The sequence below is a fragment of the Staurois parvus genome, unplaced genomic scaffold (genome assembly GCF_062004578.1).
Source record: "Staurois parvus isolate SC_StPar_1 unplaced genomic scaffold, SC_StPar_1.0 ptg000014l, whole genome shotgun sequence".
Classification (NCBI taxonomy): domain Eukaryota; kingdom Metazoa; phylum Chordata; class Amphibia; order Anura; family Ranidae; genus Staurois; species Staurois parvus.
The window spans coordinates 13,727,960-13,751,873 of record NW_028317810.1 but is presented as its reverse complement, the minus strand read 5'-3'; the positions used below and the strand labels follow the sequence as shown (position 1 = coordinate 13,751,873).

Below are 23,914 nucleotides of genomic sequence, written 5' to 3'. Positions count from 1 at the left end.
TTTTAGTTAACCCTGACCATTCTTGGATTCTATAGCTACTTTTAGCTCAAGGCTCAAAGCCCAGCATAGACTAGAGCCAGGTTAGGCATCTGATGGCAACGTCTGGTAGTTAAAAGCTAATAGGCACTATAATGCAGCGCAGATAGGCTGACTCTGAGTTCCAGTGCCACAGTACAGTTTTTGCTTGTGAGAAGCTGTATTCCAGCCTGGTTGGACAATGGTTAGAGGATCCCCCCATCACAGCTGATCTTTTCCTCAGGTCTCCAACACCAGGACAGATGCCTCATTGCGATCATCCTCAGGGGCCCCTGCAGCCGAACCTTGCTGCACCATTCCTCTGGAGGTATCTTAATTAAAAACTATGTATTTGTACACAATTCCACCAAGACTCCTTTTGGGTCCTTTCCTGATAATACCTGTTTGTACATTGGATGCATGTACTAATATTAATCTCTTCTTATATTAAGCTTGTATTATTTCCATACTGGTGTGCATCTATTTGGGTAAGACCATTTCTTATAACCCACCCAAAGAGGGCTACACATCAATGGTCAAAGAGCAGAATCACAAAATCCTAAAGCGACAGCAGAGGAGATGGTGACATGAATCGGCACCTGGAGTCTGGACCTGTCATGAGTGAAGGTGGGCACTGTGCATATGGTATGCTGCACATTATGGCAAGAACCCACCCAGAGAACTTTCATTCCACTTTAATATAAATAGCTATATTCAAAGCCTAGAGGGATCATTTGTGGTAAAAGATGAATTTTCAGTGTGCAGGTTTTATTATACAGTAATAGGGACAATGGCTTGTTGGTGTACCAGTGATAATTCATACTCACTTCCAACTTCTCTGTCCAATGTTCATTGAACCAATGGACTAGATTTTCTTGATATACAGTGTAAAAACTTTAAAATTATATTTGATTTCATATATGTTTCTAGCTGCGAAAATTTCTATACCTAGACACTGGCGACAATCAGTCATTCCCCTTGATTATGTTAAAAAGAAACTCAACTGGATCATGGTTAACAGCAAACTCACCTGTATCTTACACAATAATTCGAAGAAATTCGATACCACGTGGGGACCGTGGATTCATTACCTCTCTGTGCCTTAATGACCCTCAACTTGATTTTCCTTTCTATTCTTTGCTCTTTCTACTCCTTTTATATTGTTCTATATTATGTATATTGTGCTAGCAAGACGAGCTGTACTTGACTATGTTTCGGCCGCCATTTATGTCTTGACTTCACTACCATTTGTTATGGCAGAATTTGTTGCTTTGGTGTTTTTATCTGTATATATGATGGCACACTCTTTATTGATGGTAATTGTTTAATTCTGCCCTATTTCCTTTGTAAAATTATTCAATAAAAAGTATTGAAAAGTGAAATTATATTTGATGTTTTTGTTACCACTTTATTATTTTGCAGAATCTCTGTGATGTGTCTGTGCACCCTCGAAATGATATTATGCATGCCACATGGTTATGATGAACACAGACGCAGCAGACCTGTCCCTTTAACCCAGAAAAGAGCAGGAAAACAGCAGAGTCATTCTGCATTTGGAGCAGTAATGGAAGCAGCCTGTACAAAATCTTTTCCACCCATCTTAGATTACAAGACAGAGAAATACGTGCTGACAAAGAACAGGAAGGTCGGAGTGTTTCTTCGCCTGCTTCATCTGGGCATTTTATGTTATATTATTGGGTGAGTTAGATTTGATTTTCTAACACAATCATCTAGAGGATGTGAGAAATTGAATTCCATAAATGACAATAGGCTACACTGATGAAGATGATGTAGATAAAATAGTTGCAGTAATTGACCTGGCTAGATAAAAAGCTGATGGATAGACAGAATGTAACGTGATGATGTCATTTTTAACTCTTCATGAAAAATGCTGATAGAGTCTTCAGGGTTTTATCATGATGCTGTATAGTAAATCAAATGCTAGGCAGTGAAAGTCATGGCTTTTGTTGCCTCTGTCCCCACACTAGGTAACATGGCATAACTAGACCATGATGGTTTTTTCTTCACTGCTGAACATTGCTTCTGTAACCTGCACTTTGATCATGCTTTCCCATTCATGAAAACCAGCAATGTGAGGGAACATTACATTTGAGGCCTGACCCCCGGTTCACATCTATGCGGCCGTTCGGGATGCGTTTTGCATTAGCACGAGAGCCCATTCATTTGAATGGACTCCCATGCCCGTGATACGCAGGGAAGAAGTCCCTGCATTTCTTTGGAAAACACAATCCGCACGGGAACCTCGGTTCCCAGTACGGTTGCGTTTTCCAGTGTGGGCGGCTTGCCATTAGAACTAATGGCACCTGCCCGCGGGTCTGCATTTCTCGGGTGCTGCGGCTGCACGTATTATCCACAGCGGCACCACCCGCACAGATGTAAACCTAGGGTAATACAGTACATGGACCTACCTGCTAAATATACCTAGAGTGGAACTAAACCCTCCTATCCTTTACAGCCAGGGAGACTGCCATGTTAGGCTCTGTTTGATATGACATGTGATTAGTTATAACACCAGCCATTTGATGGCACGACAGTTCAGTTGAGGCATGCCTTTAATGCAACAGTTTGGGGAAACCGATAAATCAATAGGTTTAGTTCTGTTTTAAAGCAGAACTACAGGGAGCTACACTCACCTTTCCTCCAATGGTGCTCGTCCCTTGCTGGCACTTTCATCTTCTGTGTGCCATTTTTTGGCTATCTTCATTGGCTGGTGCGAGGTGACGTCACTCCTGCGCGGGAGCCAGTCATCCCGGCACAAAGGGATTGGGCCTACTCTGTAAGCTGAGCTGTACATGAGCAACTCAGTTTACATGCTGGGGAGTGCTAAGAGCAGGCAGGTAGGTGCATCCTATTGCATGTCTCTTCTGCAATAAAGAGGTTGCCTGCTTGCAGTAAATAACAGTGGAAATTTACTTCCACTTTAATACAATCATAAACGTGTGTACACAGGAGACCTGTCAACTCATCTCTCATATTAGACATACAGTACATGACTGCAGGCTCTCTGGCGGATTAAATTCAGGTGACTCACTGACCGAAACTAATTAAAGTTGAATTCCGGACAAACAGCTGATTTATCCTTGACAGCCAGCACAGCATGGTGGGTGACCACACTTTAGTCCACTGCATCTAAGCAGTACAACTTGGTCACTGAATTGCCTGTAGCTTGCTGATTGGAGGGTGGGGAAGTATAATCACAAAGGGGAAGCTATCACTCAGCTCAGAACCTGATACACCAGTGCATTGTGGTAGCACTATGTGTGTTCAATGTGCAGTATATGCCCAAATTCTGAAAAGTACTGAAATTAAGTGTGTGGCATTTTTTCACTGCAGTGCAGTGCACAAATGATTCACCAGTTATGGAAGTGACTGGCCATTATCGTGATTTGCTGAATGCTGATTTCTACACAAAGTTACAGAGAGTATTTCAGGTAGTGATTAGTTGCAGCTGCACTCGGCTGATCACCGCACAGATCTATTTATACATTTTCAAGTTCAAATATACTGTATTCTGTGTATGCAGATAAAAAAGAAAGAATTATGCATTCCCCTCCAATCTTGTACTTTTGTCACTTCACCAGTAGGAAATGTATGTCCTTTACTTAGACCAGGAGTTCTTACAACCTTTCATTCTGGGCAGCACAGTGGCTAAATGATTAGCACTTCCACGTGGCAGTACTACAGTTGTTGGTTTGAACCCCAACCATGGCACCACCTGTCTGGAGTTTGCATGTTCTCCCTGTGCCTGTGTGGGATTCCTTCGGGTACTCCAGTTTCCTCCCACACTCCAAAGACATGCTGGTAGGTTAATTGGCTCCTGTCTAAAATTGGCCACAGTATCTGTATGTATGAATGTAAGTTAGGGACCTTAGATTGTTCTCTCCTTGAGGGTTAGGGACTGATGTGAATGGATAATATGTATGTAAAGCGCTGCATAAATTGATGGCGCAATATAAGTACCTGTAATAAATAAATACTAAATTTCCCTTAGGCTTTGTTCACACCATGGAGGTTTCCGTTCATTCCTGTGTGTCATGTTTAGGGCAGCTGAATAGTTTCAGTGGGCTTCCCTATACCCAAGAAATGTCCAGTAAAGGGGACTGCACCATTTTAAAAACCATGCTGCATCAAAATACATGTTACTTGTGGTACCATGCATTTTGGTATGTGCGAATGCATGCGTTATAAAGATGCATGGAGGTGCCATTAAAAATGAATGTCACTGCTGCTTGTCTCTAAAAAAAAGCAGTGCATATTTGTGCATTGAGGGAAAGCCCACTAATTTGTGCATGTTCCTGCAATGCAACGATTGTGACCCAAGCCTTGGTAAATACGTATAATAATAATTATTTAACACATGAAATAGATCCTGATAGACTGCATTTGTTGAACAGGTGGGTGTTTCTTGTAAAGAAGGGATATCAAGAAAGTGATTCTGATCCTCACGCTTCTGTGATAACAAAACTCAAAGGATCTTCAGTCACTAAAGACCTCCGGGAATATCAGCAAAGGCTGTGGGATGTGGTAGACTTTGTAAAGCCTTCTCAGGTAAGACTGTTTATTATATAGCATTCAATCAGTTCACATTCCTGCCATTGTTAGTCTGGGTTCACATAGAACGGTGGTTTTTTAAGTTTATTAAAATATATACCCCTATATGGAAGCCAGTGTTTACTGAACACCCCCCAGTCTAGATCACATATCCTCAAGTAGCTTTTGGATTGAGTACATTTACTACCAGTGCTGCCTATGTATAATGGTTCATATCGAGGGATGTTCTCATCAAATGCTGTGTTTTTTGTTTGTCAAATCTGCTTTTCCATTTGAGTACATGCAGCTCAGTTTGAATGGAAAATAAGTGTTTGAGAAGAAAAGGCTGCTTTTGTCTGTATTTCAAACCACCTCAGTAAGAGATTCTGCGTCCAAAGAAACACACAACAATGCAGAGCAGGTCAGATGCAGCCTCTGAACTATCTTGTGTACTCAGTTAAAGTCAATGTCAATGCATTCCAAATGCAAGTCAAGCGCAAAAAAACAAATCTTTGGCATGATTGCTTTTTAACCACTTGCTACCTGCCGTATAATCAATATATAGCCTTATGACAGCTCTCTAGTTCTGCGATGGCGTCCCCGGATGTCCTCCCATGTGCACGTATTAGGAAATCTCTGTGACTGCTGTGTGCCTTGGACACAGTGGATCACAGATCGGGGTAAAGAGCCAGTCACAGCCACCCTTTACCACTGTGTCCAATCACAGCTGTCACAATGTAACCAAACAATAGGTCCTTTGCCATTTACCAGCTCTCCTTTCCTCACAGAGACCATGTGTGAGGGAAAGAGAGCCAATCTGTGCAGGATCAGGGAGTCTGTTTACATACTGTGATTTTTACAGTGCCACACACCAGTGTAACCTCACCAGAGTCCTGATCTACTGCACCAATTATGCACACCAATGCAGTCTTGTCAGTGTATCCACGCCAGTGCAGACTTATCAGTGTCCTGATCAGCCATCCCACTGCAGCCTCATCAGTGTTATGATCAGCCATGCCAGTGCAGCCTCATCAGTGTTCTGATCAGCCTTGCTAGGGCATCCTCATCGATGTCCTGATCAGCCATGCAAAAGTAGCCTCGTCAGTGTCCTGATCAGCCATGCCAGTGCAGCCACACCAGTGCAGCTTAATTGGTGTCCTGATCAGCCACGTCAGTGCAGTCTCATCAATGTCCTGATTAGCCATGCCAGTGCAGCCTCACCAGTGTCTTGATCATCCATGCCAATGTAGCCACACCAGTGCAGCCTCATCAATGTCCACATCAGCCATGCCAGTGCAGCCTCATCAGTGTTCTGATCAGCCTTGCCAGTGCATCCTTATCGATGTCCTGATCAGCCATGCAAGTGTAGCCTCGTCAGTGTCCTGATCAGCCATGCCAGTGCAGCCACACCAGTGCAGCTTTATCGGTGTCCTGATCAGCCACGTCAGTGCAGTCTCATCAGTGTCCTGATTAGCCATGCCAGTGCAGCCTCACCAGTGTCTTGATCATCCATTCCAATGTAGCCACACCAGTGCAGCCTCATCGATGTCCACATCAGCCATGCCAGTGCAGCCTCAGCAGTATCCTGATCAGCCACATCAGTGCAACCGCACAAATGCAGCTTTATCAGTGTCCTGATCAGCTACGGCAGTGCAGCCTCATCAGTGTCCTGATCAGCCACATCAGTGCAACCGCACAAATGCAGCTTTATCAGTGTCCTGATCAGCTACGGCAGTGCAGCCTCATCAGTGTCCTGATCAGCCATGCATGTGCAGCCTCATCAGCATCCTGATCAGCCATGCCAGTGCAGCCTCTTCAGTGTCCTGATCAGCAACGCCAGTGCAGCCTCATCAGTGTCCTGATTGGCCACACCAGTGCAGCCATGCTAATGCGGGCTCATCAGTGTCTTGATCAGCCACGCCAGTGTATCTACTCCAATTCAGCATCATCAGTGTCCTGATCAGCCACACCAGTGCAGTCTCATCAGTGTCCTGATCAGCCACACCAGTGCAGCCTCATCAGTGTCCTGATCAGCCATGCCAGTGCATCTACCAATTCAGCGTCATCAGAGTCCTGATCAGCCACACCAGTGTCCTGATCATCCATGTTAGTGCATCTACACCAGTGCATCCTCATCAATATCCTGATCAGCCATGCCAGTGCAGCCACACTAGTGTAGCCTCATCAGTCTCCTGATCAAGCACTTTCTGTAAAAAAAAAAAAAATTAAAATTAAATTCTCCGCAGTCCTCCACAGGAACCTGTTCCTAGACTAAACCTGTCTCCCTAAACCGAACCTGCCTACATGCTTACTGTGTAGTATTATTTCAGTTTTGTAGTAATGATTCAGTGCTATGGATTTCCTCTGGCAATCCCCTTGCTGTTGCCAGCTTATCTGTTAAAGGATTCCCTACTAAAGTCAGTAGTGTCAAGACCTAATTTTAGAAGAGGAAACTATGCAATCAGCAAGGGAGGGTTAAGACCTAAATCTAAAAGAGGCAACTATGCAATCAGCAAGGGAGGGTTAAGACCTAAATCTAAAAGAGGCAACTATGCAATCAGCAAGGGAAAATATACCAAAAAGGTCCTTCAGTGAGCTGAATCACCCCCTTAGATTTGCCTAGTGAGTATAATTTTACACACAGGGCCCACATCACCTTCCGCTAACAAAATAACTAGAATTCAGTGAAAGTCTCTTTAGTGATACTGCTTGACCAAATGTTTCAGGTTTCGTTTTCTATTTATTGCAGGGAGAAAATGTCCTTTTCTTGGTGACAAATTTTATTGCCACACCACGACAAGTACTAGGTTTCTGTCCAGAGGTAAGACTGCACTTTATTATTGGTCCTTTTCCTTCCAGCAAACAAAGCTTACGTATCATATAACACTTATAAAAGAACACTCTGTGCAGAACATGTTTTATTATGCAGAAATACAAATATAATAAAATGAATATTACACATGAAATAAAGTTAGTATTTTTAACCAGAATATAGCTTTAAAAATAAATAGTTAAGTTAAATATCTGTGTAGGGCCCTTTGCACACGGGGCTGTCTAGAAGCAGTACATCCCTCCAAATCTTTTAGTATGCCCTGGCGAGACAGGTGCAGCATCCAGCCCTGCTGCAGGAGGCTTATCAAAGTCCATGGCAGGCTTCGGCTGGATGGGACTGAATGCTGTACCAAGTGGTGCCCGCATCTAGGGCCCTGTGTGTTCAGGGATGAAGAACCAGAATGCAGAAGACTGCTCAGTAGAGGGTCCAGCTCTGTCCAGAGATTTTGACAGGCAGTAGGGCTGGACACTGCACCAGTCCCTCCCAGATGCCAGAATGGATCCAGAATGGCCCTATCTCAGCATCTGTAAACACTCTTCTGCAGATCCTTACCTAAAGCTGTAATAGTACTTGGGTGCTTAAAGTGTTACTAAACCCAGGACCCTGCATTCACTATATCTGGTCTCCCACAGTACACACAACATGGAAATGCAATTATTTTAGTAACTACAAACTGCTAAATACCTTTTCTCAACAGCAGTTAAAGCAGTCTTGTGACTTCTATCAGTGTCCAGCAGAGCATGGGTTAAAGCTTGTAGGAGGAGTTTTCATTCTCCCCTGATTGTGCTTTGAGGCTGCATAACCCCTGACCCAGTCTGTATAGCGTTGATTGGCCCTGTACTGATTACATGCACTCTCCCAAGAAAAAAAACTCTCTAACAATACACACAAAACTGAGCATGTGCAGCTTTCCCCCAAAGTTCTGTTCTATCAGCAGATGGATTGGGAACAGTAGTAGAAGGGAAGGATCAGATAAGACAGGATTAAACATCCTTTTTACACACTGCAGAGGATTAACCCCTTAGGTTCCACAGTGAGTATAACAAGCATGCTTTACTGCATATACAGACTGATTTTACTGTTGTGAGTTTAGTAACACTTTAATGCAGGACTACAGAACACTTACCTCCATTCCAGGAACATGACTGTTGAATCCCCTGCTGCCCTCTGACATCTTCTCCCCCAGGCTTCTTCCAGGTGACTGGCTTCCGGCCTCTGGCACTATGCACCCCTCCGTGTACTTGAAAAAGAACATTGTAAACAAGCAGGTACATTTGTTTTATTGCAGAAGGGACATAGCATGTGTCATCTGCAATAAAATGCTGCCTGATTGCTTTTTTTTTTTACTGAAGATTTAAATCCACTTTAATTATTGTAGACCTAGGACATGGTAGATGTAATCCCATAGGGGAACATTTTGGCTAGTGAGGAGACCACTAGTTTACTAGAAATCGTAGGGGACAACAATGCTGAGCCACTGTAAAATTTGTGGGGAACTGTAAACGATGAGCCTTAACAATTGGTGTGTTCACTTGTTAATATTTGTCTTACAGAGCCCATTGATTGTAGATGGTAGGTGTGGAGAAGACCTGGACTGTCTACCAGGAGAACATGTAGTAAATGGAAATGGTAATAGTTTCATATATATAAACCATGCAACCACAAATAGTACTCTGATCTATATAAGTCTTCATTTAGGTCCAGTTCACACTACAAAAACGCATTCCGGATACATTCCGGATACATTTTTGTCTACAGTTCACCACACATAGGTCTGTTGCAGTTTTGATGCAGTTTGCTATGTTCCAGTATGGTTCTGTGCAGAAAAAATGCAGCATGTTCTAATTTTTTTTTTTTTGCACCGGAAACTTACTGGAACTGACTGCACTGGTGTGAACTAAGGCCATTGGAATACATGGAAAACACTGTGCATGCATTTTTGATGCAGAAAAAAAGCTCACTGAACTGCATCTAGTGTGAACTAGCCCTTAGGACCAGTTCACACTATAGAAGCGCAGTCCAGATGTGTTCTGGATGCGTTTATGCATGCACGTTTTTGACGCTTTTTTGGTGTGTTCTGGTGCGTATTTGATGCTTTTTTTACGTGTTCCTATGCGTTTTTGATTCTTTCCAGTTCATTTTTTTCTCTATCTTTCTTCAGTTTAAATAGGGACATGTGTGTTCCGGTGTGTTTTTGATACGTTTTACCATGTTCCAGTACAGTTCTGTGCAAGAAAAATGCAGCCTGTTCTGCTTTTTTTTCTGCAGCCGGAACGCACTGGAACTGCAAGCACTGATGTGAACTATGACATTGACAACCATATAACCTATTTTCTGTGCCTTTTGGATGCAGAAAAAAAGCAATCTGAAACACATGTAGTGTGAACTGCCCCTTATGAAGTAGTGAGGCAGCTTTCTGCTGGATTTTCTCCTCAATATAATATATACAGCAGGTATTAGCTATTAATTATCTGGAGCAACTGTGTTTATCCTGATTTCCTCCCATTTTGTAATGCCACCTAACTAGGCAAGAAGCTAGTTGAAAGACCATTGTTGCAAATTTTTCTGAAATTGTATGTGGTTAATACATTTAATGATAATATTCAGTATATTAATTTATCTTTCATATACCTTTTCACATAATTTAAATCAATTTTTCAACTGTTACCATAACTGCTCAAACAAGTGGGAAAGTTGGGTCTCATTCGCATGAGCATACCAATCTGTATGCCCATGCAAAGGGCCGAATTCAGCTGCCTGGTATGCACAGGTATTCCATGCAGGGATGTGCAGGCATCCTGTTGAAATCAATGACAGGCAGCTGGCTGCATGGAACTGCATGGACCTTCACAGGCATCCTGGAGTGTACAGTCTGTCTGTGTCCTGATCAATACATCCCCAGTGGCTGAAGACGACCCTTTGCGTGGGCATATGGATTGGCACTCCTGCGTGAATGAGGCCTTGTAGTTTGACTGTCACTTTTGCAGAACAACCTGTTAAGCATGTTGACAAAATTACAAACTGTGCATAAAATGTAAATAATAATTCATACCAAATACTGTTATTATGTAGTAATCTCATAGAATTATCAGAACACAATATCCTCTCAGAAAGAAGTTTATTAAGCAACAACTGCTGCTCTGCTCCACTCAGTATTTATGTAGCTTCCAATGAGAGGTACACAGGTACCCAATAGGTTAGAAAGGGTACTCTGATGCTGAAATTTTGTACACGATGCCATAGAACCTTCAGGCAATTACATTAGCTAACATTCCTCCATGCCAGTCTCTTATTCGAGACCACGTTAAATTTAAATTTATAAAGGCACCAAAGGCCCTTGTTACAGTGAGTATAAAAAAGAATCACCCCCCCACCCCTTTTATAATAATTACATTTTGTTGCTTTGTAGCCTGAAATGAAGACAGACACAGTTTTTGTTTTTTCTGGCTGTATTTACTCAGTGTAACTTAGAACTTCCAAGTGAAAGATATAACATCAACATGTCAGAAAAGTATAAAAAAAAGTTCTAAAACAGAATCACTGAGTTGGAAAAAGGATCACCCCCTTGTGTTAGTATTTTGCTGAACTACCTTTTGCTTTAATTACAGCTTTTAGTCTGTTGGGATATCTCTAATAACTTTGCACATCTAGACTGCAATATTTGCCCACTCTTCTTTGCAGAACTGCTCAAGTTAAGTTAAATTTTATGGTGACTGTTTGTGGACTGCAGTCTTTAAGTCATTCTGCAGATTTTCAATTCACCTTTTTCTCCTTCCCCCACTGTGTGGTCATTTTTGCTGTGTGCTTTGGGTCATTATCGTGCTGGAAGGTAAGCCTTCTTCCCATTGACAACTTTCTGGCAGTGGGCAGAAGATTTTCCTCAAGAATTTGACAGTATTATGTCCCATCCATTTTTCCTTCTATCCTGACAAGTGCTCCAGTCCCTGCTGCAGAGAAACACCCCTACCAGGGGCGGACTGACAACTCATGGGGCCCCCGGGCAATAGGAGATCATGGGGCCCCTGTGTCCTTGCCCAAACTAAAAAAAGCCTATGAAAAAGGTACCAGTAGGGGCCCCCTACTGACTCCGGGCCCTCGGGCAGTGCCCGAGTTTCCAAATGGTCAGTCCTCCCCGGCCCCTACTGTGTAACAGGACAATGCCACCTCCACACTTTACTGTAGGAATTGTGTTTTTTGGATGGTGGGCTGTATTGGATTTCCGCCAGACATATCATTTAGTGTTGAGGCCAAATAATTCAATTTTAGTCTCATCAGACCAGAACACCTGTTTCCATGTGGCCTCAGAATCTCTGAGATTGTGGATTTGGGGTTTTCATGAGCTGTAAGCCATAATCATCACAATTATGACAACTCACGGCTTGAACTATCTTGCTTTGCATGTAATGAGTCTATCTCATATATTAGTTTCACCTTTTAAGTTGCATTACTGAAATAAATTAACTTTTGCATGATATTTAAATTTTTTGAGTTTCACCTGTATTAGGCAGTCTTGCATTGCCATGAGGAATGTGTGTTTGAAGGACGGGCTTGCCTATGGTCTCTAATGCCCAGTACATCAGTACTTACATAGACATGTCAAGTGCTCCAGGGTTGCCCTCTGGGGCCAGAATGTGTGAAATAATTTCTTGCACTTTTTATGTTACAGCCCACTCTGTAAATTAAGCATTTTTTTTAATAAAATACTAATTATAATAGAAAAATGGTGATGTAGGAAAGTACACCTATTTCTTGAGGGATGCATGTGGTACAGGTAGAAGCGTACTTATGCTCTCTTAGGCCAAGAACATAAGTATTTACATAGACATGTCAAGGGGTGCCTTGTGGGACTAGCATGTTTGAAGTACTTAACAGCCCCTTTTGGTGCTTACTCTTTTTTTTGTAAGTGACGGTTTATACTGTGCTTTTTTTTTATTATAGTTTTTTTTTTTAATTTCTTATACAAACAATAGGATATCCTTCATGGCTTTATATTGCAGTTCATCCTGTAAATCAAACTTTTTTTTCAACTGCTTATTTAATTGAAAATTAATGATGATGACCAGAACCCCACAGCAGCTATTTCCGAGTTCCATATTACTACGTCGTGATTGGCTGCTCAAGTAAAGGCCAGAGAAGCCAATGAATGCCTCTCCTTTCACATAGATCCTTCCTCCCGCTGCAGCCTAAACCCTGACAAAGAGGCACTAGTGCCCTGCACAGGCTGACAGAGAGAGTTTTGTGTAAAAGCATAAGACTCATTTTCAGGTTTAGGTTTGCTTTAAGCCATCTGTCTATAAATCCACAAAATATCCTTTTTCTATAAGCAGGATGCAAAATCATTGAACAGAGAGGTATTTATTCCTAGTTCTCCATGCCAAAGGAAACAGCAACCAGTTGTGTAAAGATTTTCCAACATGATGTGCAATTATAATCTCTGTGCCATAGAACTTGCATTTGTGCAAGTAAGCACATGTTTTTACACAATTAGAATTCCATACACTGTCCAATTATCACCTTACTATCATTAGCAATGCTTGTTTCATTTGCTATTTTAGGGCCCTGAGCGGCTTCCTTGATACTTTGTTGTATATTAGAAAAAAATTAGAAGCACTAGTGTACCGATGACCACCTTGGATCTCTTTTGAAATCTCATTTGCTGCTGTTGGGATTTTGAACATTCCAAATTTCATCATTCAAATTTTGCTGAAATCGTAGAAAAGATATGTGGCGTCTGTTACACTAAACATGGCCGCCGAACAAGCAATAATAATGCTGAAAAATGCTAGCAGGCGGCTTTCACAATTCTTTTAAACATAGAGAACATTTGTCTGACAGGTGTGAAAACAGGACGATGTGTAGCACTGAACAGTACTCATTCCACCTGTGAGATATACGCCTGGTGTCCTGTTGAGAATGAATCATTGACAAGGTAATGTAGTTGCATGATTCCCTGTTGTTCTGCATATCACAAAAACCACATGTGACTGAAGGTCAGCTCACCCCCAAAAAAAGATATCCTGGGGAGACACAGGTATATGAATCTGTGTCCACACTAAGGTTGTATTGTCCATAGTGGACATTGCTTCCCAGGTACACTCCCTCCCCAGCCATTGTGCCCATCACATTGAAAGCCATACGGATGAGATTTGTTCTAGCGGTAAGTGGAGCCTGATAGGAAACTGGGAGACTAGTTCCCCATCAGGTCCCCTTTATTTTTGATTGACAGCTCACATAATGGGAGGATTTATAGCTGCTTCATATCTTCCCACTGCCTAGTGCTGTCAATTACAGGCAAGGTAGACCTGAACTTGTCTCTCAGAGCACCCCATCAGGCTCTGCTCACTGTTAGTTTAGCATGACTGAATCATTGGTTGCTAAGACGTGGGCCGCCTTCGTCCAAGCAACTAATGAAGTAAATATAAAACACATTCATATGTTAACCACTTCAATACCAGGCACTTATACCCCCTTCCTGCCCAGGCCAATTTTCAGCTATCAGCGCTGTTGCACTTTGAATGACAATTGTGTGGTCGTGCAACACTGTACCCATATGAATTTTTTTGAATTTTTTTTCACATAACTAGAGCTTTCTTTTGGTGGTATTTAATCACCACTGAGTTTTTTATGTTTTGCTAAACAAAACAAAAAACACCTGAAACGTATTAAAAAAATGCACTTTTCTTCATTTCTGTTATACAATTTTACAAATAAATAACATTTCATCATAAATTTAGGTCAAAATCTATTCTGCTACATTTCTTTGGTGAAAATAATAATAATAATTGAATTTGTATTTTTTTGCAAATGTTTCTATTATTTGTTTTATTTTTTATTACATTTTTCTTTTTTTAACTATTTGATTTTTCAGCACACTGTGACCAAAGCAATACTATGTTGCCATAGTAACATTGAACTACTCTGGGCAAGTGATCAGGATTTTTTTTTAACGCAGTATAATTGCTAATACCAATGTATTTCATTGATATTTGCAATCATTGTTACTGAATGAAACTGATTCATTCAGTCTTTTGTTGTGATTAGCTGTGATTGGGGAAAGCTGATCACATAATACAGATGGGCTGTGATTGGCCCTGTCTGTATCATGTGACTGCCTTGACTAGTCATAGCTAACAACATAATTGTATACAATGGATGGCATGACAGGAAACCATCCATTGTATACAATTGACATGTGATCTGCTGTTATTGGTCACAGCGGTCACATGACACTGGCAATAGGTCGGTGTAGTGATATGTCTTTGGCTGTGTCCCGTGGGCACAGCCAATGACAGATCGTGCCACTGCGCGGCCCCACGGCTGCGGGAGTGGCTTGTTTTGACAGGACGTCATTTGACGCCCAGTCACAAAGGCGAGTGTTCCGCCCCGCAGTCAATCTGCCATAGGCCAGGTGGGAAGGTGTTAATAAAGTAATGAACACCCCCTTCCCCCTGTACATTGGTCTTAATTACTGTCAGTTTGCTTATCTGTGAGCTGGTGGTAATTCTTTTAGAATCTGTCACAGCTAAAGCGAGAGATTTTAAAAGTGACGGTAGTGAGAAATACCTAAATCTGGCACATGTGTCGGTACTTGTACTGAAACTGGTGCAGGGCTTGGATTAGGTGCAGGCCATATTAAAGTGGCCATACTGCCAGAAAAGTGACATTACTGCTTTATTGAATTCCCCTGATCATCTAAAGCAGTAGACTCCAAACTATGGCCCAGGGGCCGGATGTGGCCCTTTGCTTGCCTATATCTGGCCCTTAAGGCATTTTTCCTCCCACTGACATCAACGATGGGGCATAATTCCTACCGCTGACATCAACCATAGGGCACTACCATTCCTATTGACAGCAACAATCAGGCACTTTTCCTTCTACTGACACCAACGAGGAGGCACTATTCCTCCAACTGACACCAACGATGGGGAACAAAAGATGGGACATTGTTCACTCCCACTGGGCACAGTCTGGCCCGCCTAAAGTCTGAAGGATGGTAAACTGGCCCTTTGTTTAGAAAGTTTGCAGACCCCTGATCTAAAGCTTTTTTTTTTTTTCTTAAATTGCTCCTTCCCCTTTTTCGTTAAAACACAAACAAACCTGCAAAGCACTTCTCACTCTATGCTCTCGTGCTGCTTTTCACATCTTTCTCTGTCTTCCTCTTCCTCCTTCTCTCCTATTATCCACAGGTTCTCTTACTATTTGAATGACATCCAGAGTCATTCAGCCTGCTTCTGTGATCCCAAGCTATCATGAACAGATCCTTGGGGGTGCGTCATTATCTCAGCCAGGGCTCAAAATAAAATTATATAAAGAACATAATGTGTGAATCTCTCTCTGCAGCATTGGAGACCACTGCTGACTCCAGAGTTGAGGAGGAAAGACTCTGCTTGTCATGGGACAGGCCAGAGGACACCTCAAAAAATGTTATGCATAATGCAATTAAAAAAAAAAGATGCGGGTTGGTCCTTGGTTTCTTATACGTCTTGGATACTTCAACAGTTGGATCCTCCTGCCATAATTATGGATTCTATTCCTGTCTCCATGGTAGATTTTGGAGTTCCCGCTCACCTTTGTGTGTCATAACCTGTTGGTTGAAGGCTCCATTTAGTGAAAGAGAGGTCATGCTGCGGGGGACAGTGCTGCAGTAAAGGTGAGTATTACAGTTTATAGAAAAGCAGCTTTTTTATTTTTTTACTACTGCTGGTCTGTTTATTTTTTTTAAACTGGAGTTCTTCATTAATATTTCCATGCCCACCTGTACATCTACTTTAGGCATTTACTGTTTGATGCTTACAAAGGCACGTGTCTGTTGGATCACTGTGTAAACATTTACAAATAAGATTTCCTTATTCACTGACGTAAATGTGTTTATGTATTTATTAATTATCGTCCTGTTTTATTAGTGTATCTTCTTTAGTGCAGAAGTTAAACAAGAATTATAGTGCATTGGGTAAGTAGGGATTTTTTATTTTGAAGCAAGCAACTGTTGAGAAACACTAAACTTTAAAGGGATATTAAACCCCAAACCAAAAAGTGTAATATATTACAGCATACCAATCATTAGATGTGGTGGTTGCATTTGTTTTCCTTTTTTTAGGCTTTTCCCCCCCTCTGTTTTCATCTGGTGATTTGGCCAGTAACACACCTTCTATATTAGAGTGCCCCAATTCTGGATAAAGAAGCACAAGGGGCACCTTTGAACAGCAGCATGATCAGCCTGCAGGGAGGGGAGTGTTAGGTGCATTAGCAGATTTAGATACACAAATAAATTGAAGCCACATATCAGCTAACACTTTATAGGCGTCCCTCAAGGCTCCGTCTTCGGGCCCCTTCTCTTCTCCATCTACACCTCCTCCCTTGGCCTCTCACGGCTTCAACTACCACCTATATGCCGACGACACACAAATCTATCTCTCAACCCCCCACCTCACTCCCTCAGTCTCTGCCCGAATCACACACCTACTGAGCGACATATCTGACTGGATGTCGCTCCACTTCCTTAAACTGAACCTCTCCAAGACTGAGTTTCTTGTCTTCCCCCCAGCCCGGACACCACCCCCTCTTGACTTCTCCATCATGTCCAACAACGCCACCATCAAACCCGCCCCGCAGGCCAGAGTACTTGGTGTCATTCTAGACTCCAACCTATCCTTCCAGCCCCAAGTCCAATCTTTAACAAACTCGTGCAGACTCCACCTCCGCAACATCGCCAAAATCTGCACGTTCCTAACCCCAGAAACCACTAAACAGCTCATCCACTCCCTCATCGTATCACGACTCTACTACTGCAACTCCCTCCTCACTGGCCTGCCTCGCCGCTGGCTATCCCCGTTTCAGTCAATCCTGAATACGGCTGCCAGACTCATTCACCTTTCCAACCGTTCCATCTCCGCCACCCCCCTCTGCCAATTCCTCCACTGGCTTCCGATTACGCAACAGATCAAATTCAAAATCCTAACGCTGACGTACAAAGCTGTTCATCATACTGCCCCAAACTATATCACCGACCTAATATCCAAGTACCACCCAGCACGCACACTCCGCTCCTCACAAGACCTCCTTCTCTCTAGTTCCCTGGTCTCCTCCTCCCATGCCCACCTTCAGGACTTCTCCAGGGTGTCACCCATCCTCTGGAACTCCCTGCCCCAACCCATCAGATTATCACCTACTCTCCTCTCCTTTAGGGGCACCCTGAAAACCCATCTCTTCAGGAAGCCTACCCCACCCCCTGCTAACTTGCCGACCTCCTCCACTCTTCCTACCACTCCATCCCCCAAAGCTATCTCCTCCTGTGCCACCATCCCCTCCCTCCTAGATTGTAAGCTCGAAAGAGCAGGGCCCTCAATCCCCTCATGTTTTGCATTGTATTGTTATTGTTCTGTCGCATGTTCTGTCCCCCTTTGTAATGTACAGCGCTGAGCGAACTATCGGCGCTTTATAAATACTGTATAATAATAATAATAGGCAGTTACAGCAAACCTTTTTTCCTTTTGGGATAAAGGTTTTACATGAATAAATAAAAGCTGATCATTGTAAGCACCCCTGTTAGTGGTAAATGGTTTGTCTTATTGTGGTAACTGAGACATTCTGCTAGAGAGCTTGTTCTTTTTAAAAACTAAAGACATAGTGGCTGGATCACCAGATGAAAGTAGTAGAAAGAGAGCCTTAAAAAAGAAAAATAATGTAGCCATCACATCTAAGAATGTTTTTTTTACTCTTCTTCTGTGAAGATTTAAATGCCGCCTATTTGGTCTAAAACCCTTAACTGGACAGGAAGTGAGGGTAAATCTCCCAACGGGGGACATAGGCAGCAAATCCTCACAGAGATTCTTATTCCTCATCATCATTTCATCCCACTACAAAATGTATCCATATGTACCCAAAAGTGAGCAGAGACAGCACTAAAAGGTTGTCAAATGTCCTAACTACTCCCCTTTGTATAAAAAAAAAAAAAAAAAAAAAGGCTGGAGTTGGACTTCAGGTTTTCCTAACTTTTATAACTGGAGAGAAGCTATGTAAAGCATCCCTTTCAGGATAGAATGTTGCAGAACATATTGGGCTTCGTAATAAAAAACCCAAGGCAGTCCAGGGATGCTCACTTTTACTGCCTCTGTGTAACTGAAAATTCACATGAGTGCAAATGAGGAAAACCAGAACCGTTACATAAGAGCTCATTAATTCAAAGACAAGATATTAATTTGATGTTTGCTTGTAGTTAAGCCAGTATTAGCTGATCACTGTTGGGGCCTCCTTAAAGTTGATATTTGTTAAATAAAATCATGATATCTGTTTGGTGGCTAGTTATAAATGTGACAATAAAGTACAACCCACAACCTGTATGAACATAGCCAAGGAGCTAGCGGTACAAAATAATGAGTTTATTACAGGAAAGTCAGATGATGCAGTTTATTATGTAATTTGCAACGGAAAAAAAAGCTAAGTAAATGCACTGAGATCCCAAAGAAAACCAACTCTTTGTTCAAAGCATCTAGCTCCAAATCCCCCTCAGGGCTTGTTCACACTTGACTAAATTTTTAACTCTTACCAAATGCTCCTATAGCTTAAGTATAGGCGTTAGACAGGCATTAACCAGCTTTAGTATGGGTGTTAGACAGGCGTTAATGAGCTTTAGTATGGGCGTTAGACAGGCGTTAATGAGCCTTAGTATGGGCGTTAGACAGGCGTTAATGAGCTTTAGTATGGGCGTTAGACAGGCGTTAATGAGCTTTAGTATGGGCGTTAGACAGACGTTAATGAGCTTTAGTATGGGCGTTAGACAGGCGTTAATGAGCTTTAGTATGGGCGTTAGACAGGCGTTAATGAGCTTTAGTATGGGCGTTAGACAGGCGTTATTGAGCCTTAGTATGGGCGTTAGACAGGCGTTAATGAGCTTTAGCATGGGCGTTAGACAGGCGTTAATGAGCCTTAGCATGGGCGTTAGAAAGGCGTTAATGAGCCTTAGTATGGGCATTAGACAGGCGTTAATGAGCCTTAGCATGGGCGTTAGACAGGCGTTAATGAGCTTTAATATGGGCGTTAGGCATTAATGAGCTTTAGCATGGGCGTTAGAAAGGCGTTAATGAGCCTTAGTATGGGCGTTAGACAGGCGTTAATGAGCCTTAGCATGGGCGTTAGACAGGCGTTAATGAGCTTTAACCTCCTCGGGGGTATGATTCTTTCTGATTTTTTGTGCTGAATGCGGTACCATTTTTTTGCATGGAAATATGTAGTTTTTTATTGTAGGCTGTAATTTTTAGGAATAACTCACTGAAATCTGTACGAACAAGAGTCTAGTAAACATTCCGGATATGATAAAACTTGAAACACGAAATCATAAATTATAATTTAATAAATAATCATAAAAAATAATAATATAATAATAATAATACATTTAATTCAATAATATAATCAAACCAAAAACACTGAAATTTGAAATACAGAGGCAAATTCGCACATCGCTGAGCAAAGTCGCAAAATTGTTTTCAGTGTCTGATGACGAATTTCCCCACGAATCATTATCACTCAATTCTGCAAGTGGTTCTGATTTACTATCGCTGTTCTAAAACCGCTTTTGACATAAAGGGACGCTTTTTGGACGCCATGGACTTTTCTAAGTTTCCAGGCAGAAAGAACAGTCAAAATGCAGGTAGGGCACAGGACAAAGCAGTAGGGACAAAATATATGTGAAATGCATTGAAACAGCAATGACAGCAAAAATGAAATTTTTTAAAAATTTCAAATTTCCCGCCGGTTCCGGCGCCCGTACGTCCCGACGTCACAGGGACCGGAACACGGAAGCCGGATGCCGGCATCGGCCGGAGGAGATGGCCGGGGACGCTGCAGGGGACACATTGCAGGAGCGAAGGACAAGGTAAGCGCTGCAGGGACTCCCTGAGCAACGCCGCATGGTAAGCCCAAGTGTAGCTCAGGGTTACCTCTCTTGGTAATGAAATTTTACCCCGAGCTACACTCTGGAAAACCGCTAAGGAGGTTAATATGGGCGTCAGACAGGTGTTAATGAACTTTAATATGGGCGTTAGACAGGCGTTAATGAGCTTTAGTATGGGCGTTGAACTGTTTTTTTACATGCGTTAATAACGCTCCCCAAACGCCCTACATACAGTTTTGATGCTTTTGACAAGTGTTAAAACCACACCACAAACTAAATAAACTTTAATGTTATTAATGTGCTGCAACCACAAACGCCTGCCAGTGCATTTGAGGAGCATTACCTTAGACTTGAATGGGAGGCGTTGAAAGGCTTCAAACTCCTCTTGACTCGACATGAGGCTTCAATTTTGAAACAACACGACGCTAATGCTTCATGTTTTGATAATGTGAACTTCACTGTGTGCTGCCCATAGTATAATTTGCATAGGTGTTTGAGAAGCATTAGCTTTATGGACAACTTCTGACTGTGAAAGCCATCTGAATGTCACCTGTGATTTGTTACAAAATGTCTTACTGCAAGAGAACCAGGGGTCAGTGGGATGGACAAGATGAATGTCTTCATCCTGGCTAGCCTAGAATACCCGAAACAAATGGTTACAGTACATTATATGTTACGACCAATTGTGTTTGGGCCAGTGAGAAGGGAGAAGGAGTGCAGGCATGTGAGTCTCTGTAGAAACATACACAGCAATCAGACATAGTTTTTAACTGGTCTAATTGCTTACCCTGCTGATAAACCTATTGTCTTAAAGTGGTTGTAAACCTCTGAAATGAAAAATTAACAAATTTTATTCTCCTATAGTGTGCACTTGCCTCAGTTCAAAGCACTGAGTGTGATTTCTGTCTCCTCTCTCTTCCTTCTTCTATATGCATGGGTCACTTCTGACAGGTTCTTCAAAACCACAGAATCTTGGAAGATGGCCCTGCCACCTATCAGATCACAGAAGGTGATTGAGCTGTGCATGATTTCCTTATGAGACTGTGTAGAGGGGATGTCCTTTCACTCCACTCACGTCTCATATTACACTCATCTCTGTGCTGTGTACTGTGCAGTATGTGACATCAGATCTCCACCTCCTGCTTTCTAGAGTTGATAAATAGCCATTGTTCTGTGTGTTTTTGACAGCTGTAGAGGAGTGCGGACTGCGGATAAACAGTTACAAATTATTTAGGAGGATTTGTTTCATCTCTGACTTGAAACAATTAGATCAGTGTCACAGCCAGCAAACTAACATTCTGAAAGCGAATCTACTGGAATTACAAAAATTCTCCACTTGTTAAGTCTAGGGGGAAGAGGAAAAAGCTGTAATAATTCTCATTCCTTGCTCTCCTGGCTGCCAGTGGCCTTTACTTTCCTGGGATGTAGGCGGGGACTATTAGTCCTGCATGATATGTGATAATGTCAATGTGAGATTGCTGGCTGAAGCGCCCTCGAAAGGAGGCGGTGGAAGGACTGGTCACACAGGGTGGAAGAAGGCTGCAATATCAAGTTTAACCACTTGCCCTTCCAAGGATTTTCCCCCCTTCCTGACCAGGCTATTTTTTGTGTTACTTTAACTGACAGTTGCGCGGTCATGCAATGCTGCACCCAAATTAAATTTACATCCTTTGGTGGTATTTGATCGCCTGTGTTTTTTTATTTTTTTGTGCTATAAAAACAATTTTGAGAAAAAAACTATATTTTTTACTTTTTGCTATTAAACATGTCCAGTAAAAAAATTTAATTTCATTATAAAGTTAGGCCAAAATGTATTCTTCTACATGTCTTTGCTAAAATAAAAATCCCAATACGTGTAAATTAATTGGTTTGCATGAAAGTTATAGCATTTAGAAATGGCGGCATAGATATTGGAATTTTTTTTAACTAATAATGGCAGCGATCAGCGACTTATAGTGGGACTGTGGGACTGCAGCAGGCATTCTGACACTGGGGGGAACTGGCTGGGTGTCACTGACATCCCCAGTGACACCAATACAGTGATCAGTGCTAAAAAAAAGCACTGACACTGTACTAATGACACTAGGCAGGAAGGGGGTTAACGTGAGGGGCGATCAATGGGTTAACCGTGTGCTGGGAGTGTTTTATTGGTGCTTCACTGTAAGCACACTGCTCTGGACGGTTGTGCTGTGCACAGCCATCCAGAGCAGTGTGACCGAACCGACAGGGAGGAGGACTGTTAGTAAACAAAGCAGTCCTCCTCCCCGTCTGAGATCCTTGGTAATCTCCGGGCACCATCGGGTAATTACTGGTGACTCAGTGATTGACAGCCGTGGCCACGAGTGGCTTGCGCGTGCCGCCTACCCCGAAGTGCAAAATCACATATATATATATATATATGTGATTTAGCTTAATCCCTGCCACCCTATAGCGGTATATCTGCTATAGGGTAGCAGGGATGTGGTTAAGGTAGGTATTGTCATGTGTACCCCTAACACAGGTGGTCAGACACTGTAGCTAGCTTCAGTGTTCTTCACCTATAGCAGCCTCCTTTCCCATAAGGCAAGCAGGCCTACCAGTACTCGGTTGCCCCCAGGACAAAGCAAACAGGTACTTGCGGTTGGCAGACAGAGTGGTTCAATGACATTCCAGGTACAAGGCAGGCAAGGTTCAGAATAGTCAGGGTCAATCTGCAGTCAAAAGGCAGTCAGCAATCAGAGAACTGTTCGATATTCAATCCGAGGTTGTCGACAAGGGAATCCAAACAGCAGAGCAGGACAGACAAACTTGAGCACATGTAACCAGCGGTGTATCACAAGCATGAGACTGCAGGCTTGGCTGGCTTAAATCAGGTGTGGTCTCCACCCAGAGACTGACAACATCAATCACCTCGCAGGCAGACAGACAGACATGGATGCATAAAAAAAAACCAAACAGGATGGCACAAGTGGATTCTCACAAGAAAAAAGCTCTGAGGAAGGAGATGAGCACTTCTGTTTGTTCTTTTTGTAGCTGCTACAGGATTCCCCCATCTGAGGAGGGCTGCATCAGTTATGCATCTCCAGTGGAGTCCATTGTTCATCTTTTTCTGTCCCACTTTGGCAGTGGTGGAACTCTGAGCACCTGGAGTGACAGTGTTGTGTAGGGATGCATCATAGCTAAAACAAGGATGCTGGCATGAGACCAGCAGCTGTGAAAGAACAGGATTGTTTACTCGCTCCTTACAGGTATTATTGCTTACTCCTCAATCCCTAGTGTTAATTAGTTTTTAATCCATGTAATGCAGGGCGGCCCTAGTGCAGGGGGGACTTTTTTGGTGTCTGGAGTTGGAATAAAAGCAGAGGTTAGCAATGACAGCCTACATAATGACAGGTGTAGTTAAAGCTCTATGTGACATGCGTGTTAACTCATCTCCTCACACTTATTCTATACACATTTTACATACATACAGTATATATATATACAGTCAGGTCCATAAATATTGGGACATTGACACAATTCTAACATTTTTGGCTCTATACACCCCCACAATGGATTTGAAATGAAACAAACAAGATGTGCTTTAACTGCAGACTGTCAGCTTTAATTTGAGGGTATTTACATCCAAATCAGGTGAACGGTGTAGG

At 42.4% G+C, this 23,914-nt stretch overlaps 1 protein-coding gene across 2 annotated transcripts in view; it reads left to right on the top strand.

Annotated features, from left to right (window-relative positions):
• Positions 1–1,514: 1,514 nt before the first annotated feature.
• P2RX6 (purinergic receptor P2X 6) overlaps positions 1,515–23,914 on the top strand; it is a 51,126-nt gene continuing 28,726 nt past the window's right edge. For both annotated transcript variants that reach the window (XM_089677465.1, XM_089677456.1), the window contains exons 1-5: positions 1,515–1,713; positions 4,431–4,584; positions 7,316–7,387; positions 8,953–9,028; positions 13,235–13,328. In XM_089677465.1, coding sequence (XP_089533591.1) covers positions 1,580–1,713; positions 4,431–4,584; positions 7,316–7,387; positions 8,953–9,028; positions 13,235–13,328 — 530 coding nt within the window. In that variant the 5' untranslated portion in view covers positions 1,515–1,579. The remainder of the gene's footprint in view (positions 1,714–4,430; positions 4,585–7,315; positions 7,388–8,952; positions 9,029–13,234; positions 13,329–23,914) is intronic.